At 36.1% G+C, this 25,733-nt stretch overlaps 2 protein-coding genes across 2 annotated transcripts in view; both read left to right on the top strand.

Moving 5' to 3' along the window:
• Positions 1 to 19,909, top strand: part of LOC122045870 (protein virilizer homolog) — a 39,264-nt gene extending 19,355 nt beyond the window's left edge. The window contains exons 20-31 of the mRNA XM_042606273.1: positions 68 to 283; positions 376 to 528; positions 606 to 659; positions 736 to 947; positions 1,051 to 1,117; positions 3,008 to 3,303; positions 16,166 to 16,334; positions 16,501 to 16,570; positions 16,646 to 17,943; positions 18,062 to 18,895; positions 18,977 to 19,048; positions 19,504 to 19,909. Of these exons, the coding sequence (XP_042462207.1) occupies positions 68 to 283; positions 376 to 528; positions 606 to 659; positions 736 to 947; positions 1,051 to 1,117; positions 3,008 to 3,303; positions 16,166 to 16,334; positions 16,501 to 16,570; positions 16,646 to 17,943; positions 18,062 to 18,895; positions 18,977 to 19,048; positions 19,504 to 19,524 (3,462 nt within the window). The 3' untranslated portion in view covers positions 19,525 to 19,909. The remainder of the gene's footprint in view (positions 1 to 67; positions 284 to 375; positions 529 to 605; positions 660 to 735; positions 948 to 1,050; positions 1,118 to 3,007; positions 3,304 to 16,165; positions 16,335 to 16,500; positions 16,571 to 16,645; positions 17,944 to 18,061; positions 18,896 to 18,976; positions 19,049 to 19,503) is intronic.
• A 2,081-nt stretch (positions 19,910 to 21,990) lies between these two features.
• LOC122045868 (protein virilizer homolog) overlaps positions 21,991 to 25,733 on the top strand; it is a 39,236-nt gene continuing 35,493 nt past the window's right edge. Inside the window, exon 1 of the mRNA XM_042606272.1 lies at positions 21,991 to 22,030. The gene's annotated coding sequence lies outside the window, so the exon portion shown is untranslated. The remainder of the gene's footprint in view (positions 22,031 to 25,733) is intronic.

The following is a 25,733-nucleotide window of genomic DNA, read 5'->3' as shown; positions in this document are numbered from 1 at the left end:
CTTCATTTAACGTTCAAAAGATTTTAATGTCTTGATATTACCATTTGTGTTTCATTTCCATGTGAAGGGTGATCTATTTCCAGATGAAGACATCTGGTTGTGGAAAAATGAAATGCCTCCGCTAAGCGCACTTCGAACCTTGAGTATTGGGACATTATTAGGCCCTCAAGCAGAAAAAGACATCAACTGGCATTTGCATCCGGAACACACATCAGTTTTACTCATTCGGTTGACACCCCAACTTGACAGAGTTGGCCAAATTGTGTTGCATTTTGCATTTTCTGTATGTATTGACTTCAGATGCTGCAGATTTTTGAATTTCTCTTATACTTTAAATTGGTTCACATCACATAGCTTAATTGCTGCTTTCTATAGGCTCTACTTGTTATACAAGATATGCTCCGGGTTTTCATTATTCGCATTGCTTGCCAAAAAGAAGAATGTGCAGTTGTCCTGCTGCGCCCAATATTTTCTTGGCTGGATTCTCATATTGATGAAACCTCCTCATCAGAAATGGATACTTTTAAGGTTATGTAACAATATCATTATAATTTACTTTCTAAAGAGAACTTAAACATATCATCATAATTTTATTTATTTTTCAGGTGTATCAGTTACTGCATTTCATTTCTAGTTTGTTGGAACATCCCCACGCCAAGGTGACTTAGGTTATATTTCACTGTGCTTTTTTTTTTCAACCAGAAAGTACTGATTCAGTTAGTTTGCCTTTTCCAGTTGTTATTACTTAAGATGCAGGCATTAAGAATAATGGGAAAAGTTCTTCTAAGATGCTGTAATATATTTAAAACGGAGGGAAAGCTATCTCTTGATAGTAGAGTTCCCTCTAAAAACATTTCTATGCTTACTTGGAGCTTTCCTGTATTAAAGTCTCTGTCATTGGTGTTCACTTCACAATCCCCTGTAAAACAAAGTCCATCACTAGAGAGGTCAGTAAATTATTATATTTGGTTTCTCCCTTTTTTCCTATTCTGATATCATGTCATATATTCATCTTGTGAGTATATATAATAGTATTCTTTGAATTTATAGGGAAGTAGATAGCATCATCAATGAAGAAAGTTTCTTTATTGTACATCAAATCCTTGTACTATTACAGGTAAGTTTGAAATTTTGTTCTTAATTTTGTTACAAACTGTTGGGAGTGTTTTTTATGGTAGTGTTAACCTCATCAATTTTTATTTTGCAAGATCACTTGACTCATTCCACACTTACCCTGCATTCATTTATGCCATTTTCTTATGTAAGATTGCTATTGCATTGACCATCATACAAACCGTGGTTCGAATCTTGTATTGTATCGGGAGTCAGTCAAAATGTACTCTTCCAATAAATTAGCAAAATTACCACTTGTATTGATATCATGTATGCTAGCATTATATATGCCTTGGTATGCATCAAGATGGATATAAAGAATATTTGCTATTTTTTTAAGCTTAACACAGTTGATTATCTAATTGTTGTAGCTTCATTTTACAAGTAACAAGTGGAAGATTAGAGTAAACTTTGTATAAATTCATCTCAATGCCTTGAAGTAAAATGAGTAAAGTCAATTTTGATTCAATTACTAATTGATATATCATATACTCTTATTAATACTAGAAAATTTAAGTGAAGAATTTATTGGAGTAAATCCATTTGAATATGTCGTAGTAAGCTTTAACAAAATTAAATCTAATCCATTTGAAGGGGAGCCTTGGCGCAACGGTAAAGTTGTTGCCATGTGACTAAAAGGTCACGCGTTCGAATCCTGGAAACAGTCTTTTGCAAAAAGTAGGGTAAGACCGCGTACAATGGATCCTTCCCCAGGATCCCGCACTGCGGGAGCTTCGTGCACCGGGCTGCCTTTTTATAATTTCAATAGTCTTGTTATGCTTCAGCATATCTGAAGTGTGCAGAGTGTTAGAACAACATGGTGCTATGGTGTTGAAATCGTACTATCCACTTGAGGATTAGTGCTTAGGTAACTTCTCTTCTTCTTCATCTCTTTCTCTCTTCACCTTCAATTTCCCACATGCACCATATGTTGGCACTTTAGAACGAATGAACGATACCAAAATAGTTTCATTTTGATGGATCACTGCAACTGTGTCGCCCACCAAGTTTAAAACTTGATACAAGCAACTTCAATTATTCTCAATTATTTGTGGACTAGTTGGTACTCTTGAACAACTATCAACTATTCATAAAGTATTTAAATATGAAAGTTAAACTATGAGATTTGATTCCTAACTTTCTAAGATCATGAAAAGTAAGCTAAGGACCTTGCAGTTTTATGCTTGGTTTGAGTAAATATGAGAGTTTTAAGCTAGGTGTTAATTTCTGATGGGGGTGCTGTTATAGCTGTCTTGCAGTCTGCCTGCTGGACCAAATCTCTTTCTATGTGTAACTTTTTACCAAATTAGTTAACAAAATCTGATGCAGGATTAATTACTCTTGAAGATCATCTTTATGAGCAAGCTGACTCCAAGTTATAGTTTTAAAGCTTAACCTTACTCTAAGTGCCTACCAAAGCATCTTCTAACATCCTGTATTTGTTTCTAGAATTGCAAGAGGTAGCCTGTCAAAGCGCTATGATCATGGGTTGTATGGTTTCACTCGAGTGAAACAAGACATGCGATTGAAATAATTATAGAAATAATTAGAGGCAACTGTAATAGTTAATACAAAACTGAAACTACTTGTACACAAGCCGATGCATTCTGGTCAATTTGATTGAGCAGGCCTGCTTGGGCAAACTTCTTGATTGTTTTGACCTTGTGAAGGGAAACTGTTTTCCTTAATGTGCACCAAACATAGGTAAAATATTTTTCAACAGATTCTAGTAACTCATCTAAATAATATAACTAATGATGTGTTTGCCATATCAGATTGCCATTATCAAGTTTTTTGTAGCTCAACTTGTATCCTTTTATAGTTTTATTGGATTTCAATGGAAATGTTTTAATTTCTTTAAGAACAATGACCATCTAACCTTTTGCATTACCAGGTTTTACCTGTAGGAAGGGAGTTGCTATCATGTCTTCTCACTTTTATGGCAATAGTTTCATGCTGTCAGGGAAGAAGTGCTCTTGCGTCTGTAGTTTTTGATAAACAAAAACGTGATGAGGGGACTAGTGATGGAAATATGTATGTTGCGAACGATTGGAGATCTTCTCCTTTCCTTTCTTGCTTGATAAAACTTGCCCAGTCATTAGATGCCAAGGAGGGTTCTGAGGCTGTTGTGGTTGATATACTTTGTTCATTGTCTCTGTCTGCATTACATCTAACCGCACAAGATGACAAGTAAGTTTGTTCTTGCCACAGTGTGAATTTCTTTGTTTTATGATGTTTTTTTTTCCTATCCATGTATGCCATTGGTTTAAAGTGACCGCTAATTTAACAATTTTTTACTCAATTTCATTCATTTTCACTCTCAATTTGAGCAAATTTTATTAGATATCCTTGAATTTATAATGTAATTTAAGTAATTTATACTTTATAGTTATTCTCTTTGTATCTCTAGTTTTTTCTTAAACTTCTAAATCTTTCTTTTCTTTGTGAGACGTCATTCCTGAGAAAAAAATCAGATTGACCATTGCCATTAGCCTGATACTCAAATCAAACTATCCATATCGGTGTTGACCAATTCTGCCAATTAGGACTAGGCCTTCTGTTGCAATACTAAGCAATTCTATACAAGGTTTAAAATATCTGCTGTAGAAACAATATAGCCTTCGTGTCATGCTGATGGCTCTAAATAAGAGGAAAGAAGTAAGAAGACTCTGAGGATGGGGATGAGCTGTATTTTTTTTTGAATCTAGGTATCTCGCTCTTCGAACTGACTAATCCTGGAGGTTATCAGAAAGTTTTCCATCGGCTACCAAGGTAAATTGGGAAGCGCTCGCAGATGCCTATCCAAGCGGCCACATTCTTAGTGTTGTCATCCCATTGGAAGAAAATCCCGGTGCGCCGCAATTGGGTTTCGACCTTTATATGTTGGGTTAATCCATGCTTCTGTTTGAAATCAATGGAAGTAGAAAATAATTATGAAGAAATCTGTATATTTCTCATTGAAAGATGATACAAATATATATACAACTCTATGATTTCTACCTTAGGAAAAAATCCCTATAATTAAGCCAAATAATTATATCATACCTAATTTGAAAGATTATGATTTTATTCCTTATTTTACGTAATCCTTATCATTTTTTTCTGATATTATTTTGATTCCTTATTTTCCATGATCTCTTTCCAACACTCCTCAAATTGGTGAATCGATATTGATCATTCACAACTTCGACACATTTTCTTCCGACATTTTCTTTAGTAATGGTTTAGTAAGAAGGTCAACATCTTATGATTTTGAAGGTACATAGTAAAGATGGATCTTCCCATGTTCAATCTCATATTTTATAAAGTTTCTGTCGATATGAACATGCTTAGTCCGATCATGTTGAATAGGATTGTGAACCACTGCATTAATTGATTTACTATCACTATACAACTTCATGTGGTCTTCAAATTGAACATATTGGTTTGACTATAGTCGTTCAATCCAAATTAATTCACACATCCCTTGTGCGATGAGTCAATATTCTGCTTCTACACTACTTGAAACAACTGTTTGTTTCTTGCTCCGCCATGTAACAACATTCTCCCAAACTTTAGTCCAATATTATCTTCAAGTGAACTAGCCTAATCAGCATCGGGAAATCCTTCAACTATTCCATTATCACTTTTCTTGAGAAGTATACCTTCCCCTGGAGTCCCTTTTAAATATCAAAGAATCTAGTCCACTGCAATTTGATGTCTCACAGTGGGGGCGTGCATAAATTGACTAACTATGCTAACACTATAGGCAATATCAGGCTTAGTAAGTGATAAATAGATTAGTTTTCCGACAAGACGTTGATACCTCTCTTTATTAAGTGGAGCATCATCTTTTGTATTTTGTTGCCTTCAATTTTTTTCCATTAGAGTACTTGCTGGACGACAGCTATGTTTTCCTATTTCCTTTAGTAGATGATGGTATATTTCCTTTGTAAAATGAAAGTCCCAGTTTTGTTTCTAACTATTTCCATTCCAAGGAAATATTGAAGTCTTCCAAGGTCTTTTACCTTGAATTCAGATTGTAGCAGCCCTTTCAGGTTTGCAACCTCATCATTGTCATCACCCGTGATCACCATATCATCAACATACACAATCAAAATAGATTTCTTTCCATCCCTTGACTGTCTAATGAATAGAGACTGATCTGCTTGACTCTGTGTATACCCAAGCTTTTCATGACAGTGCTGAATCGAGTGAATCACACCCTAGGATATTGCTTTAATACGTATAGGGACTTCTTCAACTTGCAAACTCCTTATGTTTCCTTGTTCTCGAACCCAGGGGTATCTTCATATAGACTTCTTCATTTAGAGTCCCATTTAGAAATGCATTTAAAACATCTAATTGATGTAATTCTCAATCTAAGTTCTTCAACATTGTCAATCATCTTCCCCGAAGACGAATATTTAAATACACAATGATTATAAAGAAATGTTACTTTACTGTTTTGTTCCTTAATTATTTTGCTAATAGATAAGAAACTGCATTTTGAATTTGGAACATGCAAGACATATTTCAATTGAAGTCCTGGAACAAGAACATCTCCAATTCCTGCCACTGTAATTGTATTTCCATTTGCTACTAAAACTTTTACTTCATTGGTGCATGTTTTGTAATTTGAAAAAACTATACATTGCCATGTCATGTGATCAGATGCACCATTGTCAACAATCCATTTATCTTTATCATTCCTTTGTGATAATAAGGTTGATGAGATATTACCTTGTTGGGTGGTTGAAGCCTTAGAAGTGGAGTCCAAAATTTCAGGATTTTGGTTTTTGTGGAGTAGGGACTTCAAAATCTCCATTTGTTCATGAGTAAAAGGTGCGAGAGGAGTCTTCATGAGTAATAGGGACTTTACCGTCTTTTTTGTGAGCTGATGGTTTTCCTATCCCTTGACCTGGGGATTTTTTTATGCCAACAAGTTCCTTTGGTGTGATTTGACTTCCCACAATGCTCACATCATAGTTTATTTTCTCTCTGTTTATGAAATTGTGGTTGAGTGGCTGCCAAGGGCGGATCCTTGTGGTTGCTCTTCTACGACGTTAAGAGTGGAAGGCTTCATCATAACTTTCTTCTTGCTTTCTTCTCGTCGAATTTGAGAAAATATTTCATGGAGTGAAGGAAGAGGTTTGACTCCTAGAATGCGTTCATCCAAGTCTTTGTTGAGGCCTTGAAAAAAGTCGAATATCTGATATTTTTCAAGGGATTTGTTATACTACACTCCATCTTCAACACACTTCCATGGAATTGTGTAAAAAAGATCCATTTTTTTGTGATAGATCAATCAGACGATTGTAATACTCAGTCATTGACATTGATCCTTGCTGCATGTTATGCATATTTGATCAGATTTCAAAATATTAGGATGTGTTTTGAAGATCTGAGTACATCTCTTGGACTACCTTCCATATTTCTTGAGCATTATTATAGAATAGATAAGTTCTTCCAATTTGAGGCTCCATTGAATTGATTAACCAAGTCATAACAATGGAATTTTCGATTTTCCATGCATTGTACGTTGCATCACTAGATGGGATTGGTGTTTCACGAGTTATATAACCCATTTTTCTTTTTCCTCGAATCACCAAAAGCACGGCTTGAAACCATTCTTTGAAATTTGACCAATATGTAGAAAATGATTCACACCCAAAGTTGCGACGATGGTTCCAAGAGAATTTGACGAATCTATGGTCGAATTCTTGATGTGATTGGGACCTTGCTCTGATACCATGAAATCAATGGAAGTATAAAAGAATTATGAAGAAATCTATGTATTTCTCATTGAAAGATGATACAAATATATATACAACTCTATGATCTCTACCTTAGGAAAAAAAAACCCTAAATTAAGCCAAATAATTACATTGTACTTAATTTGAAAGTTTATGATTTTATTCCTCATTTTATGTAATCCTTATCATCTCTATTATTTTAATCCTTTATTTCCCATTATCTCTTTTCAACACTGTTGTCTTGATTCAGATCAATTGGTCTAACCTAGTAATTTGGCGTGACTAGTTGAACCAATGATTCTATGGATTGATCTGACTAGGTGCACAATAAAGTTGCCTGGCACTGTGATGGCAGTGGCTATCACATATAAATATCAGAATTTAAGATGGACTTTTTTCTGTGAAATTTTTTATTGCTGATGTACTGCAATTTCATAGTGGCAGAGGTGTTGGTTGGATCTAATCAAGTGGCACGTCCCTAATTTTATACTTCTCTACTTTTGTTATTATCTAAAATGACCGATGGCCATTGCTTCTTAATAATTTAATGGTTTAGTAACTCAAATATATCATTGGGATCACTGCCTTGATTTGGTAGCTGTGGCTCAACCTTTGTCAAAATCGTCATGTGCTCACATGTATTGTGCAGATTACCAAATTTTCAGCCAATTTTTCTTGAAAAGGAACAAGAAAAAACTCAAATAGGTTTTCTTTATGCACTGACTGAAGTGGGTAAACATCGATAGGTGCTTTTCGCACCTCCCCTGACACATTCTCCTCCCCGGCTCCACCCTAAAGTTGCTCTTTGTTTCTAGCCTTTTACGCTTATACCCTTTCTATATGAGAGTGCTTTTTTTTAAAGGCTTCTATGGGATTTTTTTTAGTTTTGTTTTTTTTTATTATTGGTTTTGTTTTGTTTTTAACTAGATTATTTTTTTTATTAATTTTATTTTTTTAACAGTTTTATTTTTTTTGAATATTTTTTTTAATTATATGTTTATAATCTTTTATTTATTTTTTAGTTGTAGATTTTAACAGTTATTATTTGTAAAGATTAAAAAAAGTATAACAATATGGATCAAAATAAAAATTATATATTTGAAACTAACAAAAAAATACTAACAATTAATATCATAACTTAGGAACAAACATTTTTTTCAAATAAAGAGTACATGTAATAATAAAAAAAAACAAAAATATATAAAAATAGAAATTGTAATCAATATTGCCTCTAAATTCTGCTCCTGACGCGTTTGGTGGTGGTGTACCTATTACTTCGTACCATAAATGAACACGTGTCCTATAACGAGTGACTCATCAGTTAGATTCGTTCGATGAATGTCACCATCATCACGTTGGAATGGGTGGTACAGGGTAATGAGGGTGTAAGAAAACTTGCACGAAGTGATTGCCAACATGGGCAATAGCTATTTCTCGACGCTCTTAGTTTGGAACTGGAGTTCTTAATGGAAAGTGAGTAAAAAAACTCCCAACATTCTCACCAAATGTATGTAGTACAAGATAGCACCTTGATACAATGACATAGAGTCCATCCAATACATTTCTAGTGCCGATGGCTTGAACCAATTCAATGAGAATAATAGATTGACTACCAAATTTCGATCTGAATAAAATTGATCATATAGATCCTTATTTTGTTGAATCTCTTCTATAAGTTCAAATCGTACTTGAAATCAATCTTCTTCACCATACCCAATTAGTGCAGCTATTGCCCTAAATCCACAATGACCATCAGGTTTAACATCAACAGTGTAAGAAATATAATGCTGTAGAGGTATAGGTAATTTCTCAATATAAGTATCATGGATGGGTAGAACTGGAGAGTGATCATGGGTCGTTTGAGTATTGTGAACCTTTGACCCCCTTCCACGTCTTCCTCTCCCTAAGTTTGAGAGACCCTAGATCCTAGATTCTGAAGTGGATGCATTTGCAAAAGAAGGTATGCGACGCCCACTTTGCTCATCTCTATCCGTAGGTCGATCTCTATGTTCTGTGTTGTATGAAGGGACTTGAGCTGTACTTTGAGATGAATCTATCATATCGAAAAAATTGTCTATCATATGCTTTCGCATATGTGGATCCATCCCATCTAATATCTCAACAACGTGAGATGTCCTGATGTACGTGCATAAACAATCGCGTTTATACTCTGTAGCGGAATTGGAATGAAAAAGTAACGGTAATGTGCAAGATCGTGCTCGCATGACAATCCGTATACAATTTTGATAGAACAGTTGCATCTCGGCTAGCTGGTGAGATGCTTTCTCAACACATTTTAGCTGATCAAAAATTAACTCCATTGTCTCTAATGAAATCCGACACCTTATTTGACTGAAAATGTCATCATGTAAATGTTGATGGCGTGAAATGTTGAGAGATCTCTCGAACGACTTCTTAATATCCCCGAACTGAATTCTCAACATCTTATGTATTTTTTCAAAAGATGTTTGTAAGGATGACATAGTATCTCCCAAATATAACTTCAGTCTCGCATGTGCAGACTCTGTCCTGTAAGAAAAAAATGCATTGTGTTTTAATACTGAAAAGAATTGAAAAGTACTATAATGAACAAAATTGAAATAATAAAGCTATAAAGTGACTATACTTTTGATTTGAATTGCTCCCGAGGTGCATACATATATCAACTCATTAGTAAGATATGCGAACATAAGTGATAAGTTTGCATTGTGGATGCGATGCCCACAACCTTCAATGATGGTATTTGATACTCATTGGTCTTGTATGTGGCATCAATGATCAACACAGACGAAAACTTGACAGACAACTCTAGACTTTTTGGATGAACCCAAAGAATATTTGTGATTTCGTTGGTGTTTGGATTTGTACGGTAATTATGGAGGTATTCTTTCTTGATTAATTGCTCCAAGACATACTGAATAGAATTTAGGCCGCCTTGTTTAGCGGATTTATTTGTGAAAATGGTATTGTAAATGTTTTTGATCCCCGTAGTGTTTGATGAGTCTCTTTCCTTCAAAATACTAAGAATTTCATGAGGTGTGCTGTTAGCCATGTTGAGCATAAATTCTTTCTCTATTGGTTTTAACTTACACGGGTATTTATGACCATTAATATATTCTGCTAATTTATGATTATGAAAACCATAGACAACCCTTAAACTCCACATCACATCATCAGGAGGTATTAGTATACCTCCTGGCTCAAATGGACATTCACATTTTTTAGTCTTAGTATTTTTTTTAAGGATTGCTCATCAACTAGATATCATGGCGGTTTGTATTTTCCACCTCTTTCACACATAAGATGACATTTTGGCAGTTTGCCACTTTTAAATTAGCAGAATTTTTAATAACCACTACAATACCATTCTTCAGGCCAACTTTCTTTTTCCCAATTTATCATATCTTCTCTACTTTTAAATATCTATATAAAAAATTATAACAAAGATGTATAAGTATGACATTATCCAATTTTAACATAATTTCTCTACTTATAAAATAAATAACGAATACGCATAAAACAACGATAATAACTAACCCGATCTATGGTAAATTCGATTGTATAATCGCGACTATTGTTAGAGATACTCTTTCCACTAGGAACATTATTTTTAATTGACCAACTATCTGAAAATAAACTCAAATAGTCATCCATAATTTTCTTCTATGAATTACGAAAAGTAATGGCTAAGAAGATAACTATGTTTCAAGAAAAGAGAAGGAGAGGTTGAGAGGAGATAGCAGTGGAGGAGGTGAATGAAGAGTGACTAAAAATGAAGTGTGAGAGGAGGATTTAAAGGGGAGGTTCGATACATGTGCCAAGAGTCGAAGGGTGGTAATTTAAGGGAGGGGAGGTCCATGTGTCAAGGTCAAGGATGGGTAATTTAAGGGAGGGGGTTCTGACATGTGTTAAGGGTTGGAGGGATAATTTAAAGGGAGAGGGGTGTTTTGACATATGTCAAGGATTGAAGGGCGGGTAATTTAAAGAGAGAGAAGTTCTGGCATGTGTCAAGGGTTGGAAGGGGGTAATTTAAAGGGATGAGAGATTTTGATATGTGTCAAGGGTTGGAAGGGGGGTAATTTAATGGGATGAGAGGTTCTGACATGTGTCAAGGATTAGAGGGTGAGTAATTTAAAGGGAGGGGAGGTTCTGACATATGTCAAGCGTTGAAGAGGGATAATTTAAAGGGAGGAGGGTGTTTTGACATGTGTCAATGGTTCGAGGATAGGTAATTTAAATGTATCAAGAGTTGAAGGAAGGGATGATTTAAAGGGAGAGAAGGTGCTGATGTGTGTCAAGAGTTGGATGAAGATAGTTTAAGTGTCGAATTAGGAAGGTAATTTAAAAGAAGGGAGAGATTATGACATATGTTAAAAATTAAATAAAATAAAAAAATAAATAAAATTGATAAAAAATAATAAATAAAATTAAATAAAAATTAATAAAATTGAAAAAAATACCAGTATTGATTGATGAAAAAAATAATAAATAAAATTGATTAAAAAAATAAAATTAAATAAAAATTAAATAAAATTGAAAAATAAAATATGGATGAAAATAATAATAAACAAAATTGATTAAAAAAATAAAATTAAATAAAAATTAAATAAAATTGAAAAAAATATAACTATGGAAAAAATAATAAATAAAATTAGTTAAAAAAATAAAACTAAATAAAAATTAAATAAAATTTAAAAATATATAAGTATTGATGAAATAAATAATAAATAAAATTAATTTAAAAAGTAAAATTAAAAAAAATAAAAAGAAGATAGAAGGTAGAAGTGTCATTTGAAAGGAGGTGCTGTAACATCTATGATCTTCAGTTGTCCTTTAATAACTTGCTGTTTTGATGACAAGGAAATGAATGCAGTTTGTGATAATAAATTTTTTTAGTATGTTGCCATCCTATCTGTTGCTTTGAGTTGTTTCAAATTAATTTTGCACTTGTTAGGCCTCATATTTACCATCAACTATCGTCCATGTTAAAGAAAATATGGTAACTATGCTTTGAGCTTCTGAGGTTTCTTAGTAGACATTCAAATGTCCCGGCTCAAAGTGATGAAGACACTTGGCATAACAATTTACTGCATTATTAACCGATGCTAGCACCAAGATCCCATGGACAAGTATTAAATACTTGAATTTGCACATAACAAGCACAAATTCACAGTCACTAGAAGTAAACTAAGCTGCAAGCAATTTATTTCATATCTTTCAACCACTTTGTCCTAAATTCTGGCACCCTTTTTTTCTGGATCCATCTCACATCAATAACTCAATCCCTTCCACCATTCCCCCAACAGATGTCGATTCAATTCTAACGGTTGCACTTATGCCATTTGTTTAGATTGTTTGTAACTAAAACACAACCATTAATAGCCAAACCTTATCCCACTAGATGGGGTTGACTATATGGATCGTTTTATGCCATTGAACTTTATCTCCTACTATATCATCATTTATACTTAAATAAATTTTATCTTATTTTTTTTTGTTACTAACCAAGTCTTTTTTGTACTTTTTCCTCGTTTGATATGCGTGTTTGTTATTGTTTCACATCGCTTAACTGGAGGAGCATTTATTGATTGTCTAAGTATATGCCTGCACCATCTTAAACGTGCCTCTCGTTTTCCCTCAACAGATGTAACTTTCTCTCTAATGTTCTCATTTTTTATTCTACTCATCCTCGTATGTCCACACATCCACTTTAGCATCCTCATCTCTGCGATTCTCATCTTCTGCTCATGTGTTCTAGTTATAACCCAACATTCAGCTCCATATAACATAGTATGTCTAACTATGATTTTATAGAACTTTCCTTTAAGTTTTAGAGGTACTTTACGGTTACATAAAATACTCGATGCTTTCCTCCATTTCAATTATCCTGCTTGTATTCTATGTAAGGCATCTTTCTCAATCCCTCCATCGTTTTGCAAAAATGATACTAAATATTTAAAACTCTCATTTCTGGATAACTCATTATCTCCTATCTTAACAATTGTCTCGTTATATTTAATATTGCTAAACTTAAATTTCATATATTCGGTCTTTATTCTACTAAGTCTAAAACCTTTCCCTTCTAGTGTTTTCCGTCCAAATTTTAGTTTAGCATTTACTCTTTCATTTGTTTATATACCAAAACAATATCATTTGCAAACAACATGTATCACGTTACCGTGTCTTGAATGTGTGTAGTGAGTCCGTCCATAATTAGGATAAAAAGATAGGGACTAAGGCTGATCCTTGATGTAACTTTATCTTTATTGGAAATGCTTCAGTTATTTTGCATGAAGTTTTTACTCTGGTCGTTATATTCTCGTGCATATCCTTAATTAGTTCAATATATGTTACGCTAACATCTCTCTTTTCTAACATTCTGCGTATAATTTCTCTTGGGTCTCTATCATAAGTTTTTCTAAGTCAATGAATACCATATGTAGATTTTGTTTTTGCTCTCGATATTTTTCAATTAGTTATCTAAGAAGATGTATATGTTTTATTGTCGACCTGCCTTTTATGATCCTAAATTGATTTTCAGTCATCTTGGTCTCCTTAATTTTTTTATTCTTTTTTCTCAAAGTTTTATGGTATTATTCTTTAGTTTAATATTTCTATAATTTGTATAATTTTATGTCTCCCTTATTTTTATATAAAGGAACTAGAGTACTTATCCTCTAATTCAATATCATATTAAATAATTTTGTAAGTCATTTAATACCTTGTTTCCCAAGAACTCACATACCTCTATCGGAATATCATTTGATCAAACGATTTTTCCATTGTGCATCCCATTTATAGCTTGTTCTACTTCTGAAATTTGAATTCTACGATAAAAATTTAAATTTCTATACTTATTTTACCTATTTAAAATACCTAAGTTAAATTGGTCAGCTAAATCTTTATTAAAAAATTGATAAAATATCTCTTCCATCGTCCTTTTATTTCTCCATCGCTTACTATTATCCTATTACATTCATCTTTAATATATTTTATTTAGACTTGTCTTCCTTTCTCTTACTTAGCTATTATATAAATGCCTCTTTCCCCTTCTTTTGTATTTAATTTTTGATATAATCGTTCAAAAGTTTTATTCTTTGCTCATTCACTACTTTCTTAGTATTTGTTTTTTAGCTATTGTATATATTTTTAAAATTTTCCTCGTTGTTACGAATAAATAATTTTTTATAAGTTGTTTGTTTTTTCCTTCACTTTATCTTATACTTTCTCATTTTACCACAAGATTCTTTATTTAGTGGTGCATGTCTCTTTGACTCATCAAGTACACTTTTAGCTACTATTTTTAATTTTGATACCATCTTATCCCATGTCATATTAGAGTCACCATATATTTCACCTAATACTTGTACTCATGCCTTCTCCTTAAATATATTTTATTTCCCATCCTTTAACTTCCACCACTTAATTCTAGGAGTCGTATATATTTTCTTTCTATTGATATTATGCTTGAGGCGTATATTCAATATTACTGACCTATGTTGGGAAGTTAATTTGTGATTTATTATTCTCATTTTTGAATGTAATTAAGTGTTCTTCCCTTTTCTTCAAAAATGCATTAGCTAATATATAAGGTTATATTATATCACAAAATCTAATATAGTTTTCTCTTCATTTCTCGTTTCAAACCTATAACTCCCATGTACCCTCTCATATTCCTCATTTTTCATTCTGACATGCCCATTTAGATCCCCTCCTATTAAAATTATTTCATTTGATGGAATGTTTTGTAATACTTCATATAAGTCGTCCCAAAATTTTGATTTGATAGCTTCACAGAATCCTACTTGCTTGCAGTGCATATATGCTAATTATGTTCATAGTTTATTTCGCCATTATTATCTTAAGGGCTATAATTCGATCCCCTTTTCTAATTATTTCTACAACTTCATCCTTTTGCGAACTATCTATAACAATACCCACTTCATTTCTTGCTTTTCTCTTTCCAGTGTACCATAACTTAAAACTCGAGTTCTCTATCATCTTTGTCTTCTCCCCTACTCATTTTGTCTCTTGTACACATAAAATACTAATTCTTTTCTTAATCATCGTATCTACTACCTCCATTGATTTACCAGTCAGGTTTCCTATGTTCCAAATCTTATATTATTAGTTTTTCTATCATATTTGTTCTTATTCAACCTATGGTGTGAGAACTCTTGCCTATTTAACATTACACCCAAGTTCTCAGGGAGATGTAGTGGTCCTTGCTGATACATTACAGTCGGACCCTGCAATGCAAACTCTTGTATATTTAGCGCTACCCTCTAGTTTGGGAGATATAGCGGTCCTTGTCGAGACGTTAAAGTCGGATCCTGCAATGCGTTTCTTCCGGAGAATAGCATAGTATTAGCAAACAGTTTAATTGATACATTCATTAAACAACCATAGTTTTAATGCTACCTGACAACCTAGCGCAACCATTCCTTTATTCGGACTTGGGACCGGCCATGACTGGTTGGTCATAGGCGGAGGCGGAGTTTTTCTAACTAAAACACCATAGCAGAAATTTTAAAATATTCAAACAGCATTAAGAACAACAGTGGAAAACATTAACAAAAGCTTATCACAGTAAATTTCTGTGAAAAAATAGCGGATACCAGAATTTGAAGGGTTTAATAGAAAATTCTTGATCAAATCCAAGATTACAGACTAAAATTTCATAGTTTCATTGTTATATTATTGCTCAATCCATACAAAAATCTATAACAATTTTAAACATGACTGGTGATACCTTATCAAATTCTAGATAATTAAGAAATTCAAATATTAAACACAATAGAAGAGTACAAAAATCATTAAACATTATATACAAAAGAGTTCCATCAGATGTTCCTTCAATCATGGCCCTTGGAAATCTTTGTGAATTTCTAGCATAAGCATTAGTCACAATAATAGAATAAAGTTAAAATCATAAGCACCTTAATTAACTACAAAAAAATATCCAACAACTTATAAATTATCAATTGGTTTGATGTAGAGGGACTAAGACTATTTAGTTCATGACAGAGTATGACACTTAAAGGCCATCTTTTCGTGCATTTGGGGGGAAAAACATGAAAATCAAGAGAAGTGCGAGTAGTAATGTAATATATGCATAAACTCACTTTACAAAGTTATACATCTATAATATAATTGTCTGAGATGTATAACACTCAACTTATCCATTATTGGTTCCCTTTAGCCTTTAAGTGTCTTCATTTGTATTTCCATATTGTTTATTCTTCCTTATGGCATCCAAATTTCCATGTAAGGTATGTATGATGTTATGGTGTGTCATTTTGGTTATATTGCCTTAGGTTGGACGGAATCTCGATTTTAAAATGCCTTTTTGGGCTTTCATCTGATGTCAATCATACTGAAGATGAGAAGTTGAAAAATGTGTGTGATACAATTGAAAATTTGGAGCAGAAAATTATTGATGATGAGGATATAGCTCTATTGGTAGGAAAGGCAACACTCTGTCAGGTATGATTAGTATAATTTCTATTTTTTTTCCCTGAAATATTAGGTTATACGATTAAAATTTAGTACATATAGCATAAGTTACAATGAGGGATTATATTTATGTAGGCAACCCCAATAGTAGGGTATAATGGCTTTTTGTCTATTATTTGCACACTTTAACTTGCAGGTCAAGGATTCCTTAAAGTCGATGTTATCGTTATTGCAAGGCCCTTCCAGTTCTTTTGGCTCTGTTTCAGGTGAAGATTCTTATAACCCTTGTGTTATTGTTCAATCTTTACTTATTCCATCACTTATGATGCCATATTTGACAGAAATGTCAAGGTCTGATGAATTACCATTGTCAAACATTTGGATGTTGAACCAAGATGTTAAAGAAATTAGTAATGAATTTTCTACCGGAGAATTTGCAGAGAAATTCATGTGGGACTGTGTTGATTCTTCTCTTGATAGACAATTGACACCGGCCCTCTCTTCTAGAAGAAAATTGGCTTTGGCAGATGGACCAAACAAACGTGCACGTGAGAGCCTTGGGCCTGAAGCGGTTGGATCTAGTGCATTGTCTCGAGGAATGAGTATTGCTAGTGCTTCTTCAGCACCTACGCGGCGAGACACATTTCGCCATAGGAAGCCTAACACCAGTAGACCGCCTTCCATGCATGTTGATGATTATGTTGCTAGGGAGAGAAACATTGACGGTGCAAGTAATGGACCAAATGCAGGAAGTTCTGTTCGTGGGATTTCCATTAGTGGAAGACCTCCGTCGATACATGTGGATGAATTTATGGCAAGACAAAAGGAGCGCCAAAACACTATGAACACAGCAGTCGGTGATAGCTCACAGTTCAAGCACTTGATGCATGCCAATTCCAGCTATTCTGGTAAGCCAGATAAACCACAGCCAATGAAGACAGATCTAGACGATGATCTTCAAGGGATCAATATTGTGTTTGATGAGGAATCAGAATCTGACGAACAATTACCATTCCCTCAACCAGACGAAAGTTTGTGTCCCCCTGTTGTCATTGGAGAAAGTTCGCCAAGTTTGGTTGCTGCAGATATTGAAGGTGATGCAGACGAGACAACTCGGCTTTCTGTAGAACCACCTTCATCAAGTAGAGATGGAAGCTTACGTGCTGGTAATCCTTTAGGGAAATTAGCTTCAATGTCTGAAGTTCCAGCGTCTCAAGAAGTGCATGCTTCTTCAGAGAACTTTACTGGCATGGCTGGTGAAAATTCTTCTTGTGAGCAATCTGAGGAATCAAAATATGTGTCTCCTAATGATGGGTCAAGAATTTCTATTCACCATCTGTCAAAGACTATGGGATTTTCACACCACACACAGAATCTATCCCCTGCTGCACCTTTGTCATCCTCAACACTTCATCATAGTAACAGCCCACAGAGAGGTACTGACGGTTCCATATCTTCTGTATCACATGACAAATCAAGACTTCTAATGAACCAGCCTCCTTTGCCCCCAATGCCCCCTCCTGTTGCTGCATCAACTCACATTTTAGAGCCTGCTGGAAGCCACACATTGCCTTTCTCAAACAGTGGAAGGGATATGCAACCTCCAATCCCTTCAGGATACCCTCCACGATTTTTTGATGTAGGTATCAGCAAATTTTATAATATGACCACATCTGTAATAATGATGAACTTTTTATAACTCAGAGGTTACCTTTTTGATTATTTGGGAAAATGAGCTCTCTATTTTTGTTTTGCAGCCTCAATCAGATAATGCACCATCAACTAGCAGTAGTTCATTTGCAAATGCTCAGCCTGGTGTTGATTCCAAGTTACATTGGAATATGACGTCTAGCAGTAGATTTCGTTCTGACAGCTTTACTTCTACTACCTCAGTACAATCAGTGCCGCCTCTCCCTCCTGTGCCACCACCATTCTCTGCTTCAGTTAATCATTCATCTAAAATATTTTCTGGTTCCCAGGCTCAAGTTAGCAATCCAATAACCAATTCCGGAGCCCAGACTCATATAGCTTCCAATAACCTGAATAGCACAAATTATGGAGCTTTGTCTGTATCTGGAAATAGCTTCACATCTTATTCGTTACCTATGTTTTCACCTCCTTTATTTATAAACCGGCCTGCTTCTGTATCTGGGACATTTTTCAGTTCATCGTCGATGCAGAATATCCAAAACACATCTAGCCTTTCACAACATTTTACTGGCTCTCAGTTTGCTTTGCAGTCTGTACTACCCCGGCCACCACCACCTCAACCACAATTGCCACGCCCTGCTCAGCAACTTGCACTGCCCAATCAACATTTGCAAACCCAATCTGATCAAGCCATACAGCTTCAGCAAAATCCTGTCCAAGTTCAGGTTAATCAATTGCAGGTTCCCCAGCAAATTCAGGTTCCACGAGTACAACTTTATTATCAAACACAACAACAGGAATCTCTCTTGCAACCCACGCAGTCAATGCTTGAGCAAGTTCAACAACCGGCTCAAAATCTCCAAGCTGAAAATTCCCAATTTCAACAAAAAGATTCAGGGATGACTTTGCAGCAATATTTTTCTTCTCCCGAAGCCATCCAGGTGTCTGTCTGATACTAAGTTGTATTTTCCATGGTCTTGTATTTTTTGCTCCTGCGTCTGAGTTTTTTTTTGGTTTGCTAGTCCTTGCTGAGTGACCGGGACAAGCTTTGCCAGCTTTTGGAGCAGCATCCAAAGTTAATGCAAATGCTTCAGGTTTCATCCATGTCCAACTTTATCTCAATTCATTTTCTTTTACTAGTAAACTATGAGATGATCTTGTCTTCTTTGCTCAAGTATTTTATTACAAAACAGTTAAAAGCTTCATTTTCTTAGTTAAGATGCAGCTGTCATGGTTACATACTTATGAATGCTCCACCTTTCATTAATTGTTCAATATATTCCCATTTCTACAATTTGAACGGTCTTCAAACCTAGAACTGCTAATGGTTGTCCTATTCTGTTCTATTTCCTGTTTTCAAAATTTGATCAGACTGGCTGGTTCCACTTTTTAATCTTGAACCTGAAGCAAAACCATATCCTGGTTGAACCAGATTATGCCCAGCTAACTGGAAAAACTGGAACTGAAAGTGCCACTTGTTCACCTACCCCAGTTTTAACAACACCGATCCTGATTCTGTCTGATCACTGTTCCAACTTTGCTCATGCAGGAACGACTAGGCCAACAGTAGACCTTAGAAAAGGAACCGAGAATGCGTGTTTCTTCTATAAGCCAAATGAAGTTAGAATCCTAGCAATGCATTTTGTGCGATTTTCGGCAGAAGCAGACAGAAGGCTTCCTCCATGTCACCCTGCAAAAACAATAAATATCTATTTTTTTTTACGTGTTCAAACATTTTTGTACATTATTCGTGCAGTTGTAATATTTGTGTTCAATCCTGTTGGGAATTTTCCCATCTGGGTGACTTGTATTACTCGAATTTCTCCCATGGAATTTTTAGGGAGCATAGGTTAAAAGACAATGGTGGGCGCATGTTTACAAACGAGACAAAATCCCACATGTGAATTCTCAACGATTCTGGTTTATCTCACAATCTTTTGTTTGTATTTTTTTTACATTGTTGCATGATCTATTACAAGTTAGAAGTACTTGTTAATCTTAAATGCTTAAATCTAAGCTAATAACAGTTCATTCAGCGTCATTTTTTTGTATTAATGTATCGAACTAAACTGAAATGTTATGTTGCAACATATTACTTTTCATATCATAATGGGTTTCGAAATGTTTAATGATACAAATTATGCACATTTTTGTTTCTTTTTATAATTTCGGTAGATAATTTTTCCTCGAAATCATTTACCAAGTAGATTTTGAGTATAATTTATGCACATTAAAAGTTGATTTCTACAATATTCGTCCGGTTTGAGGTACCAAATGAGACTTACCAAACCATGCACGATTGTGAAGATCTCATGAGACCAAAAGGTAAAAACTCGTACTCGAGTTAAAAAAACACATCTAAACAAGTCTGAAACAGAACAAGCTTAATATCATTGTTGGTTTGTAGAGAAATTGCCATCACTAATGTTTTCCCTAGAACAAGGGACTATATTTATATAATAACTAAGTTTTACAACTTGAGAAGAACAACAAAACTTCCATTGCCAAGAATTGCGCTGCCTATACGTACTCCAAGCTTTATGTAAATACCCACTAATCACAGAGGCAAGCACCTAAGAGTTTCTTCACAATTTTAATTTGCTCAACTCGATCTTCTTCGGAGGATATGTGTATGCTTCATAATCTATTTGCTGGCCTAGAGTGCTCAGTTTTGTGAGTGTTGTTATAAGATCAACCTGAAATAGACGACAACCATTAGATCACAACAGTGGTAATGAATTTTGCAAGTATGTACCTACTAAAGAAACCTATATATTGGTTAAGAAGGATCAAATTTAATGACGTGGGAGATCTGCTATGTGACAAGTTTGCTTCTTCTTCTTTGTTTTCATCAAATATGCTTTTCTTACCCAAGTCAACCCGTCGATCACAACCTCCGGCGAGTTCGCGTTCCCGTGCCCTAAGCCCGACGCTGCCGCCATCCCTCTCCCTCCCGTGACCTTGTTGTGCCACCCATCGCCGCCGCGCGCGATCAACAGCCGCGGCCGCCTCTCGTGCCGATTCCTTCCCCCGCCGAGCTCTCCCTCACGCGATCCAGACAGCCAGCGATCACAGCAACTGGCGTCTTCCTTCCCTCGCTCGAGCACCACCACAGTAGCCGCCGGCCTTCTCCCTTCACGCTATGCCCTAATGGATCCGGCAAGTTCATTTCTTTATGTTAGTGTGAGATCCATAGGGTAAGGGATGGATGTTTAGGAGGCATTGATATACTTGCGTATGTGATTACTTGGTCGAAGGATATGTGATTCGAGTTTTCTATGTTGTTCTGGTTTCACTCTGTGATTTCTCTCGAGTTCTCACAAGGGATATTGGGTCTTTGCGATTGGATTTATTCGTGATTGGTTTCTTCTAGTTAGTGTGAATACAGGACCAAGTCTTGATAGTTTCGGCTAGTTTTGATGATGGTTTGTTCCTTTCGGTTTCTTTCGAGAGTTGGGACAGATTGCTAGTGTTTTTGAGCTTGATCGAAGATGTTGTTGCTACTTTTTACTACTTCTGAAATGTTAGACTGATTTAGAAGGTGAATTTAATTTGATATTGTTCTGCTCCAATGATTTGCAATGGATTTTGGGTGAGGTTTTATGGGTTTTCTTATTGGTTGCTCCATGAAGCTTTCTTTTGTGTTCTCTTTAATCTTGTTGTGGGCTGATTGTTGTCAGAAGTAGAAATAGAAAATGGAGATGTGTGCTCTTTGTTATGGATTCCGAAATTTCTAGATAACTTTTGATTGGATAAGTTGTGACATTTTCCTCGTGTTGCTGAAATTTCGTAATAGATTTGGGTATGCTGATTTGAATTTGATTGGGTTATGGATTTGTTTTCCTTGCATTGCTGGAAATTTTGGGCCTGTTCTAGAAATGCTGAGTTGATTCTTAAGATAGAAAGTCTCTTTTGTGTTGCTGGGATTTCGAAAATAGGTTTTAGAAAGTTGGAATTTATGGTGGTTTAAGTTGGGTTTCGGTTTAGCTAGTGTCGTTTATGAAATTAGCTAAATTGTACATTACGCGATTTGCAGGATGTTGATTGAAGACGGTTGACACGATCTACATATAAAGGCGGGTACTTCTTGCTTTGTTTTCTTTTAGTACTTTGACCTTAGTGCATGAATTATTTTGGATAAGGATTGTTTACCTTGACTCCACTCTTACTTTTCTGTGCTTGATACTTCCACGAAATCTTTGAGAAATTCGTTTCTATATCCAAACAGTCTCTTCTTGTTGTCCATGATCCGTAGCAGATACTAGATACTATGTTTGTATGTTTGAACTGTTGCTTATTTATGTACGATATTGAGCATGCTGGCTTCATATAACATACATGTTTCTGCTTATATATATATGATGACTATTGCATTGTTTGCATCATGTCATTTCATGCATGCCGCATCCTCGCCCACTCGAGAGAGTGGTAGCTGGAGTTGATGTCGCTTGTCCTGTCGTGCCGCACTCGACCACTTGTGTGAGTGGTAGCTGGAGTACGAGCAGCAGGGACCCCATCGCAGATGTAGTTAGTTTTTCAAAATGTTATTCATTTAAAACCATGTTTTTATAATGCACAAGAATTTACAACTTGTGAATGTATGCCAACTGACAAACTCTTGGAACACCAAAGCGAACATACAAATTGAGAGAACGAGATTTTAAATGTTAGGTATTTCCTTTATTTGGTTATTGAAATGCAGAAAACTAACAAACAGAGGATGTACGTTACCCTAGTAATATACAAGCGCCAATTATCAAAACAAGAAAAAACTTATCTTAGTTGCAAATGAGAAGCCCATGACCCTCATACTTTGTATCGAACTTGCATGAGTATGGATTCACTCAATTTTCCACATAATATGAATTCATCAAGCTTGTAAGATGAGAAGCAATATTGTTAATGAACCCAACGATCAAAACCAACGTCTAACCCTATATAAGTCTATGCGGAGAAAAATAGACGAGAATAAATTCGCGACCCTCGTACTTAGTAGCGAACTTGTCTGAGTATGACATTCACTCAAATTTTACATAAAACACGAAGTCACCCAAGATTTCGTGACGATAAGCGAAATGGTTGATGAACCCAACAAGAAAAATTAAAACCTAACCTTACTGGTAATCGTAAAGAAAACTAGATAAGTCTGAATCCAACGTTGACAGTGTGAGAAGGGAGTTGTGAAGGGACGTAATTAAAGATTATAAATGTTGGGGGAAGGGAAAAAAAGCAGGGTGGAGAGACAGGAGAAGCGGAGGAGGGAGAGAAGGCAGGAGATGGGAGACCCTTTGTATTAGTGCTTAGGTAGAAATCACTCGGCAATGAGGGCTTCAAGAAATATCTGTGTCAGGCGGTGGACGGCGTCTAGGGCAAGCGGAGGCACAAGGTCGGGAAATCGAAGGGCGAAGGGGAGAGGGCGTGGCGCGGTGGTTCAGAAAGAATAAAATTGATTATTTCTTGGTAATTGCCTTTAAAGGTTTTTTCTTTAGAAATTTTAAGAAACGCCCTTTATTTTGATTAGCAAAAAATACTGATCCGGTGACGAGGAGGGGCCCGCTCAGTAGAGGGATCAATGGCACGGTGAAAGTCAAAGTCAAGATGGTCAACACCCCGATAATCATCTTCCGATCGGGCAACCCCCTTTCCCGACCGGGAGGAAGAATCGTCGAACCTACATAGGCGGATATGCATGCGCTCGATCGTATAAGGCTTAAACTCAAGCAGAACAAGGTATGTATCGAAGCGGCAAGCCACTCGGACTCATGCTCGGCAAAACAATGGCATTGACCTACATTCTGCTGCTGACTTCTCCGTTCTCATGGCGGAGGTTCGAATGTCGTGAGATGTTGGTGGCTGATGCATTCTGCCTTTCTGCGAGAGACAAGATGATAAAGGCGATCGTCATTGGCCAAGGTAGCCATTCCGCTAAAACCCGAGACGAATCGTCCGGGGCGACGAATAGCTGGTCGAGCGGCTCTTCCGCTCAACCTGTAACAGACAAAAGGAGGATCAGAGGATATCCTTCTGGGACCTATGCCGCCGACAGACGGCATGCTTGGCGATATGGTCAAGCTGAAGATCTTATGACGGAAGCTTCCATTGTCTTGTCAGAGATATGCTCGGGTCGTTAGGGTATGGTATTAGGGACACTTTTCTGACACGTCTCTTCAGGATATGCTTTGAGAAGCGTGCACGTCTCGAGAACCGTGTACGCGCTCCCCGAAAGTCCTATATAAAGACCCTCCAAGATTCGACGGGAGGTATGCATAATCTCTACTGTAGCTACAGTTACTCTACCATTTTGCTTCCTCATTTTTTCTATATCGTCGGTGTTTGACTTGAGCGTCGGAGGGTCATCGCCGAAGAATCCCTTCCCGGCTCGGCACTGACGTTGCTGTGGTTATAGGTTTCACTGACGAGAGCCACTAGCGGTCAACAAGAGTATCACATCTACAACATTCATCGCCGACTCTAGGATATGATCAAATACCTTTAACCTCTTATCAAGTAGTATTTTGCTATCCTATATTTAAAAAATATCACTTAACCCCCTTACCAAAGTCAAATATGAAAAAATTTGTAACAAATAACAAATAGGACCTAATCTAACTTGATTGATCACATCTAAACAACCACGGGGTTCCAACACTATCCGGTCGACCCATCGACCTAGCTAGGTTTCGTGCCAGCTATCCGGTCGGCCCGTCGACCTAGCTGGGACTCGTACCAGATATCCGGTCAGCCCGTCGACCTATATGGACTTCTCCTGCACACTTAGTCAAAGTGTTAGATTACAACAAACCTAACTTAACCTACTTTGTCATTTATCAAAATCTGAGTTTAACCGTTAGTGCTAACCGCACCAACAACATTGACATCAACCAAAAAATCCAAGCGAGTGATGAAGGCCACCATCACTAGATGCTTCTATATTTTTTTTTCCATTTATGTATATTTTCTCCCTGTGTACACCATCGATTCAATTAATTAATAATTAAAAAACCAACTCTAAAAAATATATGTAATTATATTCCACGCCAATGCAATATATTTTTTTCCTTTTAAAATTATCAAAAAAATATAAAAAAGATAGGTACATAATTATCTTTTACAAATTTTTTCATATTTGACTTTGGTAAGGGGGTTAAGTGATATTTTTTAAATATAGGATAGCAAAATACTACTTGATAAGAGGTTAAAGGTATTTGATCATATCCTAGAGTCAAGGCGATGAATGCTGTAGATGTGATACTCTTGTTGACCGTTAGTGGACTTCTCGTCAGTGAAACCTACAACCACAGCAACGTCAGTGCCGAGCCGGGAAGGGATTCTTCGGCGATGACCCTCCGACGCTCAAGTCAAACACCGACGATATAGAAAAAATGAGGAAGCAAAATGGTAGAGTAACTGTAGCTACAGTAGAGATTATGCATACCTCCCGTCGAATCTTGGAGGGTCTTTATATAGGACTTTCGGGGAGCGCGTACACGGTTCTCGAGACGTGCACGCTTCTCAAAGCATATCTTCAAGAGACGTGCGAGAAAAGTGTCCCTAATACCATACCCTAACGACCCGAGCATATCTCTGACAAGACAATGGAAGCTTCCGTCATAAGATCTTCAGCTTGACCATATCGCCAAGCATGCCGTCTGTCGGCAGCATAGGTCCCAGAAGGATATCCTCTGATCCTCCTTTTGTCTGTTACAGGTTGAGCGGAAGAGCCGCTCGACCAGCTATTGGTCGTCCGGACGATCTTGTCCTCGGGCCTAGCGGAATGGC

The sequence above is a fragment of the Zingiber officinale genome, chromosome 2B (assembly GCF_018446385.1).
Source record: "Zingiber officinale cultivar Zhangliang chromosome 2B, Zo_v1.1, whole genome shotgun sequence".
NCBI classification, from domain to species: Eukaryota; Viridiplantae; Streptophyta; class Magnoliopsida; order Zingiberales; family Zingiberaceae; genus Zingiber; species Zingiber officinale.
The sequence above is the reverse complement of the archived record's forward strand: the minus strand, read 5'-3'. Positions and strand labels throughout refer to the sequence as shown.